Source organism: Salvelinus fontinalis, unplaced genomic scaffold (assembly GCF_029448725.1).
Source record: "Salvelinus fontinalis isolate EN_2023a unplaced genomic scaffold, ASM2944872v1 scaffold_0647, whole genome shotgun sequence".
Lineage (NCBI taxonomy): Eukaryota > Metazoa > Chordata > Actinopteri > Salmoniformes > Salmonidae > Salvelinus > Salvelinus fontinalis.
The window spans coordinates 32,026-52,136 of NW_026600856.1; the positions used below are offsets into that span (position 1 = coordinate 32,026).

Below are 20,111 nucleotides of genomic sequence, written 5' to 3' on the forward strand. Positions count from 1 at the left end.
TTAATGACTGCCAAGAATCGGCCCAAGTACATCAGGCTGTTTCCATCTACCGGAATTGAGCCAGCTTTGCTGGCATCTTACCAGAATCCCCCCAGAAGCGGCCAGATGCAAATTGAAATAAATGTATACAAAATTACCAGACAGTAATTTTAAATATTACTATTATACATTGTATGCATACAAATTATACCCCTCCAAAATAACGTCAGAGGAAATGCTGTATGGGACAAGGACATCCTGGCCGGCCAAACCCTCCCCTAACTCAGACGACGCTGGGCCAATTGTGCGTCGCCTCATGGGTCTCCTGGTCACGGCCGGCACTGGCATCGAACTAGCATCTGTAGCAATGCAGTTCGCACTGCGACTGCTGCGTTAATGCTTATCCGTTGCCATGTACAAAGTATCAAAATAGTCAAATACAACTTAAACCGGGCTCTAAAATTATTTAATTTAAATGTTAATTGTATTTTTTTAAATCACAGAAACAATGAAAAAATATGAACAAATAAATAATGAAATGTTAATTATATACAGACGCCCGTTTAATCATCTGCCAGAGAGTAGCCCCAATCGTCCCGAGACCCAAGTAATACATTTGGGAGCAGCAGCAGCAGCAGCTACCCCCTTCTCATGTAACAGGGTAGGGCCAGCCCAAGGATCCCGCAATGCACGGACGGTGTTAGTGGGGGAACAGGAAGTTCCCGACAGGCGCGCACCATTCTTCAGAATAAAAAAAGCGCCAGAACTGTGCAGTCAAGAAGGTATCTTTTGTGCCCGTTTCCCTTTATTACTACAGGTACGTAATAGCACATTTACATTTTCTAATTTCGAAAAAACATGTCATTCCATGCTAGGTAACAAATCCATTAAATTATTATCACGTTTGGTAAAGGTTTGATGTGATATTTTTGTGTCAAACCGAGTGAAGAACGTGGTGACGTTATACTATTTTACAAGTCACGTAACTAGAGACGTTGGGTTTGTCTTAGTGGATGTACATATTCTGCTCATGTTAATTTTCATAAAGAATCCATTTATTTGAGATTTCTGAGCTGCATGTTATCGGTTTTGTGTAAAATTCACACGCTGGTAAAATGGCGGCGCCGCCTCGGACTGGGTCAACGGACTAAAGTGCAGGCAGTGTGGGTGCAGACCATTTTACGGTTGCGCTACTGTTTTGAAGCTGAATGTAATGCTTGTTGGTTTTCGACATGTGTACTAATATTCAGACACATGTAGTTGTTTCTATCTTTATCTATACATTTGAGTATGGTGTGAACGGAAATACTACTGTTTTTTGATTGAAACAACGAAGACGCGGTTCTTCAGGAAAATAATACATAGTGCTGCCTGAAACAAACTAACCTTGTACTTCATGGTTTTTGAGTCATTTTATGTGAATTTAGGAAATCTATATATTAAGTGATCTTAACGTTGTGTGTCCGTTGTGTTTTAATGTTAATGCAATAATGTTTTGTTGTCAATGCTCACCTACCTGATCTATTGAAATGAGATCCGTTCTTGACTTGGACAAGAGTTCACCTCAAATTTCTACTGTTTGAGCTCATGTTCCTCTTTATAGAATATTAGCTCAACAGTATTGTGGAGCTCCTGCACCTAAATATAAACAGTACCAGCACCTATTTCAGTCCAAGTCAAGCACTGAATTAGATAATTGAACAAAAAGAAATATAATATATTTTTAGAGAATAAAGAAGGTGCCAGAACTGGCAAGAAAATAACTTTTGTGTCTGTTTCTCTTCTACTACTTGCCGACTCAGGTATGAGGCCGGTAACATCAACAGTGAGGACAAACCCAGCCCTCCTCTCCTTCTGCACCGAGTCCAAACCTACAGTCACTGGGTCCTGATTGTGACAGTGGAGCCCAGTTTGCACTGCAGGATCCAGAGATGGCATCAGTGAAGCTGGAAGACTGCAGTCAAACACTGGAGTTGAATGTCAACATTAAAGATGAAGAAGAGGAGGAGAAGATTGGGAAATCTGTTTCTCATGGTAAGAGCAGGTTCTAAGTTTGTGTTTTTCGTTCCAACTTCCCACTGTGTATGAAAAGTTGCAGTAGAACTGTTTCATGATGAACTGTTTCAATGAGAAGGTAGAAGTGCCCACTTTTTATAGACTATAGAATTAGAATAATCATTCTATTTCCATGATTCCAAAAGATCACCTTGGTGTTTTGATCTAAATTGCAATTGCAACATTTGGTTAAAAATAAGCACTAGTATCTTTGCCCAGTGTGTAAATTATCTCAAATGAGTGCAGGAAATGATTTTAGGTTGAAGTTGAATTGAACACTATAAAACAATCAGAATGGAGAAAGTTCCATTGAACATTTTTTTGAATATAAGTGTTGCCACCCTAGGGTCACGCACTACTCATAAAGCAAATGTAGAACTTTTATTAATCAAAAACATAAAATACCGTCAAAAATGTGAAAAATACCATGGTATGATATTTTTGCCACGTCGCCCAGCCCTTTGTTAGAGCAAAAACCAAGCCATGAGGTCGAAGGAATTGTCCTTCGAGGTCCATGGAAGGAAAAATTCACAAGCTGGTAAAATGGCGGCGCCCATCCGGTCTGCGTCAACGGACTTCGGTGCAGGCAGTGTGGGTGCAGCAGAGACAATTTTCAGGTTGCACTACTGTTTTGAAGCTAAATGTAATGATTATCAGTTTCTACATGTGTAAAATATTGACACATTCAGTTTCTGTCTATAAACGATACTATGGTGTGAACGGAAATACAATTGTTTTTTGATTGGAATAATACCGTGAAGAGGGTTAAGGAAAATAGTACATGGTGCTGCCAAAAACTAACTGTAAACTTGTACTAAATGTTTTTTGGGTCATTTATGCATTTATCTACTACAGGTTAAGTATTAGCTCAAAAGTATTGTGGAGCTCCTGCACCTAAATATAAACAGTACCGGCCTCAAATGAGTATCGGAAACTATTTCAGTTCAAGTCCAGCACTGAATTAGATAACTGAACAAGAAGAAATATCATACATTTAATAGAGAATAAAGAAAGTGCCAGAACTGGCAAGAAAATAACTTTTGTGTCTGTTTCTCTTCTACTACTTGCCGACTCAGGTATGAGGCCGGTAACATCAACAGTGAGGACAAACCCAGCCCTCCTCTCTCCTTCCACACTGAGTCCAAACCTACAGTCACCTGGTCCTGATTGTGACAGTGGAGCCCAGTTTGCACTGCAGGATCCAGAAATGGCATCAGTGAAGCTGGAAGACTGCAGTCAAACACTGGAGCTGAATGTCAAAATTAAAGATGAAGAAGAAGAGGAGAAGATTGGGACATCTGTTAATCATGGTAAGAGCAGGTTCTATCTAACTAAGTTAGTTGTTCATTCCAACTTCCCACTGTGCATGAAAAGTTGCAGTAGAACTGTTTCAATGAGAAGGTAGATGGTTCATGCTACTGACACTTGCATGGTTTGACACCATTATTGCCAGCATTTGTTTTCTTCACTGGGCTATCTGGCGTGATCAGAGAGTAGACTAAAGAGGTGAAGTAGACGAACTGCCAGTGTTTTAAAGTTCTATGAATTGAACCTTGAGATACTTTTAGAATAGTTGTATTCCCCTTTTGCATTGCACAGCCTACTTATATTAATACTTACAGGTAGCCTAGTGGTTAGAGCGTTGGGCCAATCCCTGAGCTGACAAGGTAAAAAAAGAAATGTAAATCTACCCTTGAGCATAGCAGTTAACCCACTGAACCCCGGGCGCCGAAGACGTGGATGTCGATTATGGCAGTGCCCCGCACCTCTCTGATTCAGAGGGGTTGGGTTAAATGTGGAAGACACATTTCAGTTGAATGCATTCAGTAGTACAACTGACAAGGTATACCTTCCGAATGGGAAAAAGGTATGTAGACCCCTTGACTTTTTCCTCGTTTTGTTACATTACAGCCTGATTCTAAAATTCATTAAATAAAGAATTTTCCTCATCAATCTACTCACAATACCCAATCATGACAAAGCAAACACAAGTTTTGTAAATGTTTTCACATTTTATAAAAAAAAAAACTGAAATACCTTATTTACATAAGTATTCAGACCCTTTGCTATGAGACTCAACATTGAGCTCAGGTGCATCCTGTTTCCATTGGTCATCCTTGAGATGTTTCTACAACTTGATTGTTGTCAACCTGTGGTCAATTCGAGATTCGACATGATTTGGAAAGGCACACACCTGTGTAGATAAGGTCACACATTTGACAGTGCATGTCAGAGCAAAAACCAAGCCATGAGGTCGACGGGATTGTCTGTAGATCTCCATGAAAGGAAAAATTCACAAACTGGTAAAATGGCGGCGTCCACTCGGTCTGCGTCAACAGACTTCAGTGCAGGCAGTGTGGATGCATCAAAGTGAGACCATTTTTTACGGTTGCACTACTGTTTTGAAGCTAAATGTAATAATTATCGGTTTTCTACATGTATACAATTAGTCAGACACATTTGTCCGTAGAGCACCATGAAAGGATTATGTCGAGGCACGGATCTGGGGGAGGGTACCAAAACACTTCTACAGTGTTTATTTTATTGAACTAGGCAAGTCGGTTAAGAACAAATTATTTTTTACAATGACTGCCTACCCCGGCCAAACCCTAACCCGGACTACGCTGGGCCAATTGTGCGCAGCCCTATGGGACTCTTGAAGTGTTGAAGATCCCCAAGAACACAGTGGCCTCCATCATTCATTCTTTATATATATATATATATATTGCTCAAAAAGATAAAGGGAACACTTAAACAACACAATGTAACTCCAAGTCAATCACACTTCTGTGAAATCAAACTGTCCACTTAGGAAGCAACACTGATTGACAATAAATTTCACATGCTGTTGTGCAAATGGAATAGACAACAGGTGGAAATTATAGGCAATTAGCAAGACACCCCCAATAAAGGAGTGGTTCTGCAGGTGGTGACCACAGACCACTTCTCAGTTCCTATGCTTCCTGGCTGATGTTTTGGTCACTTTTGAATGCTGGCAGTGCTTTCACTCTAGTGGTAGCATGAGACGGAGTCTACAACCCACACAAGTGGCTCAGGTAGTGCAGCTCATCCAGGATGGCACATCAATGCGAGCTGTGGCAAGAAGGTTTTCTGTGTCTGTCAGCGTAGTGTCCAGAGCATGGAGGCGCTGCCAGTAGACAGGCCAGTACATCAGGAGATGTGGAGGCCGTAGTAGGGCAACAACCCAGCAGCAGGACCGCTACCTCCGCCTTTGTGCAAGGAGGAGCAGGAGCAGGCCACAAATGTGCATGACTCCATGAGGGTGGTATGAGGGCCCGACGTCCACAGGTGGGGGTTGTGCTTACAGCCCAACACCGTGCAGGACGTTTGGCATTTGCCAGAGAACACCAAGATTGGCAAATTCTCCACTGGCGCCCTGTGCTCTTCACAGATGAAAGCATGTTCACACTGAGCACATGGGACAGACGTGACAGAGTCTGGAGACGCCATGGAGAACGTTCTGCTGCCTGCAACATCCTCCAGCATGACCGGTTTGGCGGTGGGTCAGTCATGGTGTGGGGTGGCATTTCTTTGGGGGGCCGCACAGCCCTCCATGTGCTCGCCAGAGGTAGCCTGACTGCCATTAGGTACCGAGATGAGATCCTCAGACCCCTTGTGAGACCAGATGCTGGTGCGGTTGGCCCTGGGTTTCTCCTAATGCAAGACAATGCTAGACCTCATGTGGCTGGAGTGTGTCAGCAGTTCCTGCAAGAGGAAGGCATTGATGCTATGGACTGGCCCGCCCGTTCCCCAGACCTGAATCCAATTGAGCACATCTGGGACATCATGTCTCGCTCCATCCACCAACCCCACGTTGCACCACAGACTGTCCAGGAGTTGGCGGATGCTTTAGTCCAGGTCTGGGAGGAGATCCCTCAGGAGACCATCCGCCACCTCATCAGGAGCATGCCCAGGCGTTGTAAGGTGGTCATACAGGCACGTGGAGGCCACACACACCACTGAGCCTCATTTTGACTTGTTTTAAGGACATTACATCAAAGTTGGATCAGCCTGTAGTGTGGATTTCCACTTTCATTTTGAGTGTGACTCCAAATCCAGACCTCCATGGGTTGATAAATTTGATTTCCATTGATTATTTTTGTGTGATTTTGTTGTCAGCACATTCAACTATGTAAAGAAAAAAGTATTTAATAAGAATATTTCATTCATTCAGATCTAGGATGTGTTATTTTAGTGTTCCCTTTATTTTTTTGAGCAGTATATATATTAGTTCCAGGTAGAACAATTACAGAAACACAATTTTCTTTTCTTTTTTATACCCAACACGAGGATAGATGAACATAACAACCAAACAAGTAAATAAAAAGTACAATATGCAGTTGTAGATAATGTAGATTACGCTTCGACTATAGCCAATATTCACATACATTCTTTTGAATATACAGATTTGCAGTTCCAATGCTTCTACAATATCACCGGTTTGCAAAAACTTATGAAACTATGGGGCTTTCTTTTTCACTATATAAGTACATTTTTCAAGAGCCAGGCTTGACGTTAATTATTTTAACCAATGACCAAGTGAGGGGGGACTGACATACTTCCAGTGGAGAGCAATTGAACGTCTAGCTTGTAATAGCCAGAGGTCAACCATTTTATTTTCTCTCCTATGTAAAGAGATATTCTCTGGGTAAAGATTTATGAGGCATAGTTTAGGGATTAGTGCTATTGGGGTAGAGGTCATCTCAGAGATATAGCGCAGTACTGAGCTCCAAAACGTTTATATCTCAGCACATTCCTCCAGGCAATGATACAAGGTGCCTAAATGTGTGTTACATTTAACACACAGGTCTGAGGTATTGGGATCAAATTTGTGGAGCTTAACAAGGGTGATACATGTTCTCATTATCCAATTGTATTGCAACAATCTCAGGTGGGTGTTTATTGTCTGTATCTGAGCTCTACAGCATATCATACCCCAATACACTACATATCCAGAAGTGGACATAGAAGTTTGTTGTTAAATATCTAATGGGAGCCCATCTGGACCTGGCTCTTTACCTCCCTTTGTATTGAACTGTACATATCCAGAAGTGGACATAGAAGTTTGTCCTTAAATATCTAATGGGAGCCCATCTGGACTAGCCTCTTTACCTCCCTTCATATTGAAAATTGCACCAGATTTCTACAGGATCCATTGATAATTGCCCTCGTTAATTATGAATTGCATTAATGGCTCGGTCTGAATTTAACCTCTTAATGCGCCAGGCCAGCAATTTATCAGGTTTTTCACCATGATCATAGGACTGTCAAGGATCAGGACTGTACAGCAAATCTCCTATGTGGAGGTGGTGAAGAGAGTTATAGGGGCAAGAGGACACAGTTCTGAAGAAGATATGGTGGTGGATGCACCACAACCAGTTGCAAATGTTGTACGTCAATCAAGTGATCTGGATACACTTATTGTGAAGAAGGTGGATGTTTTGAGTATTTATAGCCACAGTTATTAATTGTACTGCACAAGAAGTCCAGGAAGCTGGACATCATATCTGCAGCTGAGAAGTTTTTGGGCCTCCAAGAACTACTGTCGCCAGAAAATGTTCCGCTCTTACAGGATTCTTCTCAGCCTGTGTAGGAACCTGATTAGAACTGAATAGCAGGCTGATTTAGTTTAATAAAAATTGTGTTATTGACAGTTTGTATGATTTTTAAAATAAATACTGTATACACTTAACAAAAAATCGCAGCATGTAAAGTGTTGGGTGACCTGGGGGTCTCCGAGGTACCAGAACACATTAAATAAAATACCTGTATGATATTGCATGCATTATCATGGCTTTTGCGTACTGGCATAATATAAATGTTTTATTTTATTTAACTAGGGAAGTCAGTTAACCTTTTATGGCTGCAGGGCGGTGCCGGTACACTTATGACAACAGCCCGTCCAAGTGCAGGGCGCGAAATTCAAAAGATATTTTTTTGAAATATTTAACTTTCACACATTAACAAGTCCAATACAGCAAATGAAAGATAAACATCTTGTGAATCCAGCCAACATGTCCGATTTTTAAAAATGTTTTACAGCGAAAACACCACGTATATTTATGTTAGCTCACCACCAAATACAAAAAAGCACAGACATTTTTCACAGCACAGGTAGCATGCACAAAACCAACCAAACTAACCAAGAACCAACCAAACTAACCAAGAAACAACTTCATCAGATGACAGTCTTATAACATGTTAATCAATAAATCTGTTTTGTTCGAAAAATTTGCATATTTGAGGTATAAATCAGTTTTACATTGCAGCTACAATCGGAAATAGCACCGAAGCAGCTAGAACAATTACAGAGACCAAATTGAAATACCTAAATACTCATCATAAAACATTTATGAAAAATACATGATGTACAGCAAATGAAAGACAAGCTATCTCTTTTGACCATAGAAAAATACCTAGAAACCCCATTTCACCTCTCACAGCCTATTGACATTAGTGGAAGGCGTATGAAGTGCATGTATACTAATAGATATAAAGCACATTTATAGGCAGGCCCTGGAACAGAGCCCTCGATTTTAAGATTTTTCACTTTCTGACAGGAAGTTTGCTGCAAAATGAGTTCTGTTTTACTCACAGATATAATTCAAACGGTTTTACAAACTTGAGTGTTTTCTATCCAATAGTAATAATAATATGCATATTGTACGAGCAAGAATTGAGTACGAGGCCGTTTGAAATGGGCACCTTTTATCCAGGCTACTCAATACTGCCCCTGCAGCCCAAAGAAGTTAAGAACAAATTCTTATTTACAATGACGGCCTACCCGTACCAAACCCGGACGATGCTGGGCCAATTGTGCGCCGCCCTATGGGACTGCCAATCACGGCCAGATGTGATACAAACTGGATTCGAACCAGGGGCTGTCGTGACGCCTGTTGCACTGAGATGCAGTGCCTTAGACTGCTGCACCACTCGGGAGAATTGGTGTTGAGCCACTTACAAAAGTTGCACACATGAGGTACATTTATTGTAGCCTGGAGTCCTGGAAAAATGTGGCCTTTTATAAACAGATTTCATGCAATTCTACATCATTTTAGATGACTGGAGAGAAAAGTCTCTTTTGCAGAGACTTTTTCAATATAAACGACCTTGTCTCTAATCCATCAATAGCCTAGGCCAGGTGTGAGGAGAAACACATTGTACAATATGAGGAGGAAGTTATAGTCCTAAACAAGCTTTCCAGTTTCACTGACTCACCCAATGATGTGCAGCTCACTCACCGGACAAAAGCTTCTCTCTCTTGCTTTACTTTGTAAAACAATGCTGTTCTCTCAATAGACCTATTTGGAAGTTGATAACTTGGTAACATACAGATTAGTATTTTCTTTTCAGCAGGATCCATTTGCTTTACAAGCTGTGTTTTCCAGTAATTGTATTAGAAATATTGCTGAAGGCCTGTTTTGGCTGCATGCTGTTAACTGACAGATTTGCCACATGTTCCTGACTGTAGACATGCCTTGTGATTTGGCTACACACAATCCACAGCTAGGCTATTTTATTTAAATTAGCTATTGATCCTCTGTACCTAAATACTCCTGGTGTAGTATTGGGAATTATTAGACTGCAGAGTGTTGCAGCAACATTTACATTTAAGTCATTTAGCAGACGCTCTTATCCAGAGCGACTTACAAATTGGTGCATTCACCTTATGATATCCAGTGGAACAACCACTTTACAATAGTGCATCTAACTCTTTTAAGGGGGAGGGGGGGTTAGGAGGATTACTTTATCCTATCCTAGGTATTCCTTAAAGAGGTGGGGTTTCAGGTGTCTCCGGAAGGTGGTGATTGACTCCGCTGACCTGGCGTCGTGAGGGAGTTTGTTCCACCATTGGGGTGCCAGAGCAGCGAACAGTTTTGACTGGGCTGAGCGGGAACTGTACTTCCTCAGAGGTAGGGAGGCGAGCAGGCCAGAGGTGGATGAACGCAGTGCCCTTGTTTGGGTGTAGGGCCTGATCAGAGCCTGAAGGTACGGAGGTGCCGTTCCCCTCACAGCTCCGTAGGCAAGCACCATGGTCTTGTAGCGGATGCGAGCTTCAACTGGAAGCCAGTGGAGAGAGCGGAGGAGCGGGGTGACGTGAGAGAACTTGGGAAGGTTGAACACCAGACGGGCTGCGGCGTTCTGGATGAGTTGTAGGGGTTTAATGGCACAGGCAGGGAGCCCAGCCAACAGCGAGTTGCAGTAATCCAGACGGGAGATGACAAGTGCCTGGATTAGGACCTGCGCCGCTTCCTGTGTGAGGCAGGGTCGTACTCTGCGAACGTTATAGAGCATGAACCTACAGGAACGGGTCACCGCCTTGATGTGAGTTGAGAACGACAGGGTGTTGTCCAGGATCACGCCAAGGTTCTTAGCGCTCTGGGAGGAGGACACAATGGAGTTGTCAACCGTGATGGCGAGATCATGGAACGGGCAGTCCTTCCCCGGGAGGAAGAGCAGCTCCGTCTTGCCGAGGTTCAGCTTGAGGTGGTGATCCGTCATCCACACTGATATGTCTGCCAGACATGCAGAGATGCGATTCGCCACCTGGTTATCAGAGGGGGGAAAGGAGAAGATTAATTGTGTGTCGTCTGCATAGCAATGATAGGAGAGGCCATGTGAGGATATGACAGAGCCAAGTGACTTGGTGTATAGCGAGAATAGGAGAGGGCCTAGAACAGAGCCCTGGGGGACACCAGTGGTGAGAGCACGTGGTGCGGAGACAGATTCCACAGCTATTATTCTATTAGGAGATAAATGAAGAAGTGCAATGCTGGAGAGATGAGTTGCCGGCTCATGTCTATAACAGCACAGAGAGGGAGAGAGATCATAGAAAGTGAATCTCATTTTAGTTTTAGCTCATTTAGCTCCGATTGCTTTTATTAGGATTTTTACATTGCAAACAGGATAAATTATTTTTCACGCCACAAGAGGTATCCTGATCCTGGCAAAATGGGTTCTGGAACGATAAACTACAAACCAGAGAGGTGCCAGAGGATCTGGCTCAAATTAAGCACCGCCCTTCTCATATAATGGGGTAGGGACATCCCAAGAATCCCTGAATGCACGGATGGTTGCACCGAAGATTTTTTTTATAATTAAACAAGATAGACCACAGCCATATGAGTCATAGTGGGCAGAGCCAAGCACGAGCTAGCAAGATCCTATTGGTGCGTTCTAGCACACTTTCTGGTAGGGAACGCCTCGTCTGTGAAGTGCTCGTGTGCGATAACTCAATTCGCCTTTGCGTTCCTTCTAACAACCTTATAAAAAAACGTTTAAAGAATTTGCAAAGGGTAAAATCTACAAATCTTAGTCGACTGTTTACAACAGATTTTAGTTCTGGGAACAGAAAACTGTATTAAGATCAGATGTTTCATAGATTAGAACATTTGCAGAATGTCGGCCAAAATCCATCTCGTTCAATCTTCTCCCACTGCCGGCCATTGGGCTTCCTCTCACTAGCATATTTGGTAGTGAGTGGAAACACTAAGCGAATGCTTCACATCTATACATCTGGTGAAATATCTGTCTCATTGTTCTATCTGTGGCTGCACTGTGGTCGTGGGGGAACAGGAAGTACCAGACAGGCACGCACCATTCTTCAGTATAAAGAAAGCGGCAGAACTGTTATGTCAAGAAGATATCCCTTGTGTCTGTTTCTATTTATTACTACAGGTATGTAATGGCACTTTTAAACTTCCTATTATCGGAAGAACATGTCATACCATGCTAGGTAACATCCGTTAAGGTATTAACATGTTTGATTTGTTATTTTTGTGTCAAACCAAGTGAATGTGAAACTATTTTAAGTCACAACAGCTAGAAACTAGGTTTGTCTGAATGGATGTACATAATTGCTTCATGGTAGTTTAATAAAAAATCTATTTATTTTTTATTTCTGAGTTTGTTTAGCATGTTATTGGTTTTTGTGTAAATTTCACGAGCTGGTAAAATGGCGGTGCCCACTCTGTCTGTGTTAATGGACTCCAGTGCTGGTGCAGAGACACAATTTTACAGTTGCACTACTGTTTTGAAGCTGAATGTAATGATTATCAGTGTTCTACATGTGTACTAATATTCAGACACATTCAGTTGTTTCTATATGTATCTATAAATGTTACTATGGTGTGAACGGAAATACTATTTGATTTTGATGTGAAATAATACAGTGAAGAGTTATTCAGGAAAATAGTACATAGTGCTGCCTAAAACATACTATAACCTTGTACTGAAAGTATTTGTCATTTCTGCATTTATGTGAATTTGGGAAATCTACTATAGATCAAGTTCACTTACGTTGTGTACACTAATTTTAAAGCGTGTACTTTTTATTTAATTAATGTTTTGTTGTCAATGCTTACCTACCTCATCTGTTGAAATGAGATCAGTGCTTGACTTGGACAGGAGCTCACCGGAGCTGAGTACTGTCACCTCAAATTTCTACTGCTTGATCTCGTGTTCCTCTTATAGAATATTAGCTCAACAGTATTGTGGAGCTCCTGCACATAAATATAAACAGTACCGGCACCTATTTCAGTCCAAGTTAAGCACTGAATTGGATAATTGAACAAGAAGAAATATATTTAATAGAGAGTAAAGAAAGTGCCGGAACTGTCAAGACAATAACTTTTTATGTTTCTCATTGTTACTACAGGATTAGAATTAAGTCTGAGGCCGGTAACATCAACAGTGAGGACAAACCCAGCCTGCCTCTCTCTTTCCACACTGAGTCCAAACCTACAGTCACTGGGTCCTGATTGTGACAGTGGAGCTCAGTTTGCACTGCAGGATCCAGAGATGGCATCAGTGAAGCTGGAAGACTGCAGTCAAACACTGGAGTTGAATGTCAACATTAAAGATGAAGAAGAGGAGGAGAAGATTGGGAAATCTGTTTCTCATGGTAAGAGCAGGTTCTATCTAACTAAGTTTGTGTTATTCATTCCATCTTTCCGCTGTGCATGAAAAGTTACAGTAGAACTGTTTCATGATGAACTGTTTCAATGAGAAGGTAGATGTTATTTCATGCTACTGATACTTGCATGGTTTGACACCAGTATTGTTTGCATTTGTTTTATTCACTGGGCTATCTGGAGTGATCAGAGAGTAGACTAAAGAAGTGAAGTAGACAAACTGCCAGTGTTTTAAAGTTATATGTGTAGTTTCTAACCCTTGTGATAGTGAGTGGAGGATGATATGGCTCATTTATGACTTTTGCCCCTTTTTAGAATATTTTATTCCCCTGTATTGTACAGCCTACTGGTATGAATACATATGTCACCCAGTACAGACAGAAGAGGCCTGGCCACCCCTTTGGGCCTGGTTCCTCTCAAACTTTCTTCCAAGGTTCCTGCTTTCTAGGGAGTTTTTCCTGACCACTGTGCTTCTGCATTGCTTGATCTTTGGGGATTTTAAGCTGGGTTTCTGTAAAGCACTTTGACAACTGCTGATGTAAAAAGGGCTTCATAATATCAATGTGATGGACATGTATATCACACCAATTGACTGGTTCTTCTGATATTGTTCACACAGGAGACCATGTTGAGACATTCTCTATATCCAGAGAGCAACAGCAGGAAGATCACAGAGCTAAGAGGTCTCACCACTGCCCATATTGTGAGGAGATTTTCCCAATTCTATCAAAGCTAAAAATACACACAGGAAACAATCTTTATTTCTGCGCTGACTATGGAAAATGCTTCACAACATCAACTCATCTAAAAGTTCAAAAGCTTTTCTCCTGCTCTGATTGTGGGGTGAGTTTCTCTCGACTGGACCTCTTAGTGAAGCCTTACTCCTGCTCTGACTGTGTCAAATGTTTCACAACATCAGCTCAGCTAAAAGTTCATCAGAGAACACACACAGAAGAGAAGCCTTACTCCTGCTCTGACTGTGGAAAGATTTTCTCTCAACTGGGCCACCTAAAAACACATGAACGTTTACACACAGGAGAGAAGCCTTACTCCTGCTCTGACTGTGGAAAGAGTTTCTCTCACCTGGGTACCTTAAAGAACCATGAACGTTTACACACAGGAGAGAAGCCTTACTCCTGCTCTGACTGTGGAAGGAGTTTCTCTCACCTGCGTACCTTAAAGAACCATGAACGTATACACACAGGAGAGAAGCCTTACTCCTGCTCTGACTGTGGGGCGAGGTTCTCTCGACTGGACACCTTAAAAAAACATGAACGTATACACACAGGAGAGAAGCCTTACTCCTGCTCTGACTGTGTCAAATGTTTCACAACATCAGCTCAGCTAAAAGTTCATCAGAGAACACACACAGAAGAGAAGCCTTACTCCTGCTCTGACTGTGGGGCGAGGTTCTCTCGACTGGAAACCTTAAAAAAACATGAACGTATACACACAGGAGAGAAGCCTTACTCCTGCTCTGACTGTGTCAAATGTTTCACAACATCAGCTCAGCTAAAAGTTCATCAGACAACACACACAGAAGAGAAGCCTTACTCCTGCTCTGACTGTGGAAAGATTTTCTCTCAACTGGGCCACCTAAAAACACATGAACGTTTACACACAGGAGAGAAGCCTTACTCCTGCTCTGACTGTGGAAGGAGTTTCTCTCACCTGCGTACCTTAAAGAACCATGAACGTATACACACAGGAGAGAAGCCTTACTCCTGCTCTGACTGTGGGGCGAGGTTCTCTCGACTGGACACCTTAAAAAAACATGAACGTATACACACAGGAGAGAAGCCTTACTCCTGCTCTGACTGTGGGGCGAGGTTCTCTCGACTGGAAACCTTAAAAAAACATGAACGTATACACACAGGAGAGAAGCCTTACTCCTGCTCTGACTGTGTCAAATGTTTCACAACATCAGCTCAGCTAAAAGTTCATCAGACAACACACAGAAGAGAAGCCTTACTCCTGCTCTGACTGTGGAAAGATTTTCTCTCAACTGGGCCACCTAAAAACACATGAACGTTTACACACAGGAGAGAAGCCTTACTCCTGCTCTGACTGTGGAAGGAGTTTCTCTCACCTGCGTACCTTAAAGAACCATGAACGTATACACACAGGAGAGAAGCCTTACTCCTGCTCTGACTGTGGGGCGAGGTTCTCTCGACTGGAAACCTTAAAAAAACATGAACGTATACACACAGGAGAGAAGCCTTACTCCTGCTCTGACTGTGTCAAATGTTTCACAACATCAGCTCAGCTAAAAGTTCATCAGACAACACACACAGAAGAGAAGCCTTACTCCTGCTCTGACTGTGGAAAGATTTTCTCTCAACTGGGCCACCTAAAAAAACATGAACGTATACACACAGGAGAGAAGCCTTACTCCTGCTCTGACTGTGTCAAATGTTTCACAACATCAGCTCAGCTAAAAGTTCATCAGAGAACACACACAGAAGAGAAGCCTTACTCCTGCTCTGACTGTGGGGCGAGGTTCTCTCGACTGGAAACCTTAAAAAAACATGAACGTATACACACAGGAGAGAAGCCTTACTCCTGCTCTGACTGTGGAAGGAGTTTCTCTCACCTGCGTACCTTAAAGAACCATGAACGTATACACACAGGAGAGAAGCCTTACTCCTGCTCTGACTGTGGGGCGAGGTTCTCTCGACTGGACACCTTAAAAAAACATGAACGTATACACACAGGAGAGAAGCCTTACTCCTGCTCTGACTGTGTCAAATGTTTCACAACATCAGCTCAGCTAAAAGTTCATCAGAGAACACACACAGAAGAGAAGCCTTACTCCTGCTCTGACTGTGGGGCGAGGTTCTCTCGACTGGAAACCTTAAAAAAACATGAACGTATACACACAGGAGAGAAGCCTTACTCCTGCTCTGACTGTGTCAAATGTTTCACAACATCAGCTCAGCTAAAAGTTCATCAGACAACACACACAGAAGAGAAGCCTTACTCCTGCTCTGACTGTGGAAAGATTTTCTCTCAACTGGGCCACCTAAAAACACATGAACGTTTACACACAGGAGAGAAGCCTTACTCCTGCTCTGACTGTGGAAGGAGTTTCTCTCACCTGCGTACCTTAAAGAACCATGAACGTATACACACAGGAGAGAAGCCTTACTCCTGCTCTGACTGTGGGGCGAGGTTCTCTCGACTGGACACCTTAAAAAAACATGAACGTATACACACAGGAGAGAAGCCTTACTCCTGCTCTGACTGTGTCAAATGTTTCACAACATCAGCTCAGCTAAAAGTTCATCAGAGAACACACACAGAAGAGAAGCCTTACTCCTGCTCTGACTGTGGGGCGAGGTTCTCTCGACTGGAAACCTTAAAAAAACATGAACGTATACACACAGGAGAGAAGCCTTACTCCTGCTCTGACTGTGTCAAATGTTTCACAACATCAGCTCAGCTAAAAGTTCATCAGAGAACACACACAGAAGAGAAGCCTTACTCCTGCTCTGACTGTGGAAAGATTTTCTCTCAACTGGGCCACCTAAAAACACATGAACGTATACACACAGGAGAGAAGCCTTACGCCTGCTCTGACTGTGTAAAATGCTTCAAAACATCAACTGAGCTAAAATTTCATCAGAGAACACACACAGGAGAGAAGCTTTACTCCTGCTCTGACTGTGGAAAGATTTTCTCTCAACTGGGCCACCTAAAAACACATGAACGTATACACACAGGAGAGAAGCCTTACGCCTGCTCTGACTGTGTAAAATGCTTCAAAACATCAACTGAGCTAAAAGTTCATCAGAGAACACACACAGGAGAGAAGCCTTACTCCTGCTCTGACTGTGGAAAGAGTTTCTCTCACCTGGGCACCTTAAAACAACATGAACGTATACACAAAAGAGAGAAGCCTTAGACTCCAGGGCTCTGACCAGCGATGGTATAAACCTGCAGGACCACAGGCTTTTCACCAGCTCCTCAAAATGGCTGTGGGGCAAGTTTCTCTCGTCCAGACACCTTAAAACGATCTGAACATATACACACACTGGAGAAGCCTTACTCCTGCTCTGACTGTGTCAAATGTTTCACAACATCAGCTCTGCTAAAAGTTCATCAGAGAACACACACAGGAGAGAAGCCTTACTCCTGCTCTGACTGTGGGGCGAGTTTCTCTCAACTGGGTAACTTAAAACAACATGAACGTATACACAAAGGAAAGAAGCCTTACTCCTTTTCTGACTGTAGGGCAAGTTTCTCTCGTCCGGACACCTTAAAACGATCTGAACATATACACACACTGGAGAAGCCTTACTCCTCCTCTGACTGTGGAAAGAGTTTCTCTTGAATGTGCCATTTAAAAAGACACCAAGGGAAACACAAGAGAGGAGCCTTACCACTGATCTGACTGTAGAAAATGTTAAAACACCAGCTGAGCTTAAAGGTCATTAGAGAAAAGACAAAGGAGAGAAGCCTTACTTCTGCTCTCAATGTGGCAAGAGTTTTTCCCAATTGGGCAATGTAGAAACACACCAACGGATACACACTTGAGAGAAGCCTTATCACTGCACTGACTGTGGGAAGAGATTCTACAGATTGGGCCATTTAAAAAGACATCAATGTATACATAAAGGAGAGAAGCCTCATCAGTTCTCTGACCAGCTAAGATTAGACACTCCACTTAATTCTCATGTCATTAAATAATTGGCAACGTTGAATTGGATCAAATGAAGAAAGTGTAGAACACTATTGTAATCCTATAGTTTCTCACTGTGAGAGAACTGTGCAGAGGAAAAGGAGCATTATAGAATGTTAGCCTCTCTTTACTGATCAGTGTGCACCTTGTCAGTTTTGGTGTGAGAGAGAATAAAGTAGACGGCACACGTCAAACGTTTGATTTATGACCCTATGTCCGGATGACGTGTGCATGCCCATATTTGGGCATCCGATCAGGACATCCTGGCGGGAAGTGATCACGTGGTTATGCCCATATATGGGCATCCTGTTCCTATTCTCACGCTTAGTGAGTGCGACAATATTTATATAATGCCTTTGAACTTGTCATGATGATTGATGTCTAGGGACCTCTTTGAACTGGGGGGGATGAACATTTCAAAGAGTTTGACCCCCCCACCCCCTGTTTTATTGACCTTAGGGTTGTTGTCTATGAAACACGAATGTCCTGGGGTATTGGGGTTGGCAGACGCCTTATACATAAAGCCCAGAACAAGACATGCGGCCCCAGAACACTAAACAAGATTTTTTAAATCGGCATGGATTTTGTGATCAGTGGCAAAGCAGTGATGACTGTAACAACGGAAGCAGGACCTCGGTTGAAACATAGAGAAAGGGCCAAGTATCAAGCCACAATACACGATGCGCCAAAAAAGCGGTTTCTAAGTGTGTATAGAACCCAAATACCGCCCGCAACTGCGCTGAAAGATCAAGTGCTGATGTCTAATGGACATCAATGGGGGTATCAGTTTGATTACCTGGCCTGTAGAGTGAACCTCTATACAGTAGGAGAAGAATATACAGACCAGACTTTAGGAGTGGACTACGGGCTTGAAGACTGGATGGTTTTTCGCAAGGTTGTGTGTCCCGAACTGAGCCTTATCACCAAGGGGTATAGCTTGTTCACGGGCTACGAGACCCGTTGGGAAGGTGCCCCTGACTCCTCAGGAAGAATATTTCACAGGTTGAAAATACAAAGAAAGAATGGACTTCCATGTGGCTACGTGGAGTTCTATATCAGCAACGAGGAAACCCGCAACCAAAACATTCGTGATGGTGGCCTGACTGGGGATTTTAGGTTGCGCATGCTTATTCCTTTTAAAATTTGGGATCTAATGGAATTGAAAATGTTACAGCTGTTGGACGCTCTCTTTGTGCAGAGCCAACAGCGGCAGAGCATTGTTCATGTAAAGAAGTGCATAATATATACGAATCCTGAGGATTATGATTCAAAGGAGCCCCAAGAAGGTACATCCTCAGAAGGGACAGCCTCCGAAAAAAACTAAGTACGCGGCTGCGTTAACCACGCCCTGATACCCAAAGGACTGGTTCAACAATAAAAGGAGTGCCCTTAAAGCCTCCAGTTCTTCATTTCATCATACACCATGGATATTCATACAACATACCAGGACTCCGATACGACATGGGGGCCAGACCCTAAGGACTCTATGCCTCGCAGCCCGACATTCTACCCCCCCCTGGCGAGACCCACGACACCTCCTACATTTACACAGCCTGAGGATGTGTTTGATGGGGTAGTCAGTACTATTTTTGTGGACACCATCAAGGCCTCTGTAGCCACACTTTTAGACGTGGTGATTGGAGAATATATAAGAGAAAAATGCATCGGTTGTGAGATCAATCAACCCAGCCAGCGCCGTCATCCGTGCCTATACGACCCGCCAAGATACTACTTCTTCAACCATTTTGAGGAGCTGGTGAAAAGACTGTGGTCCTGCAGGTTTATACCATCGCTGGTCAGGGCCCTGGAGTCTATGGGTCTTGTGCCATCTATCCCCAGAGTTTACGGGGTAACCGAGGCATTCCTACATGAACTGAAGGAGGCAATCTACGTCCACGAGAAACTCAAAGAAATCCGACACACCCTGGTGGACGACAATAAATACCGGGAAGCTGTGGTGGCTGATGTGATGACTTTCTGGCTCAATAAACCCCAAGAGACCGAGTTACATTTTGTTATTTAGTTGTAAAGCAATGGGTAACTATGTGTCTACGATGTTAGAGAGAATAAATAAAATTCTTCTTTTGAGAGAACTTACAAATGTTATGCATCAGATTATTGAAAATAAAGTGAACAATGTATCGTTCTACACAACACACAATGCCTGGGTTAATGAAGAGCGTGTGCTGAAAATGGAACAAATCATGAATCATGTACGACATACGGGCGAGAGTCTGCAATGGACACAACTGGTATCACGTATTGTGGATGATTCTGAAGAATTAGAAACAACTTTGTCTAAGATTTTACTTTATTTGTTTGAAACACCATTTAATTGTAACGTGTATCATATTTGTTGTTTATATGCTTATATATCGGACATGTGTGTTTAAAAAAATTCAGCGACACAAGCCTGTAAATCTAAACCAAATATACAGGGTGTTGCATGCTGTGATCGTTGA

The 20,111-nt window shown here is 42.7% G+C and overlaps 1 protein-coding gene across 1 annotated transcript; it reads left to right on the forward strand.

Moving 5' to 3' along the window:
- Positions 1–1,831: 1,831 nt before the first annotated feature.
- LOC129846910 (zinc finger protein 271-like) lies at positions 1,832–16,872 on the forward strand. The gene is made up of 5 exons (XM_055914721.1): positions 1,832–2,013; positions 3,111–3,344; positions 12,713–12,958; positions 13,588–13,811; positions 14,908–16,872. The coding sequence occupies exons 1-5, from the start codon at positions 1,911–1,913 to the stop codon at positions 16,870–16,872; spliced, it is 2,772 nt and encodes a 923-aa protein (XP_055770696.1). The 5' UTR covers positions 1,832–1,910.
- Positions 16,873–20,111: the final 3,239 nt, after the last annotated feature.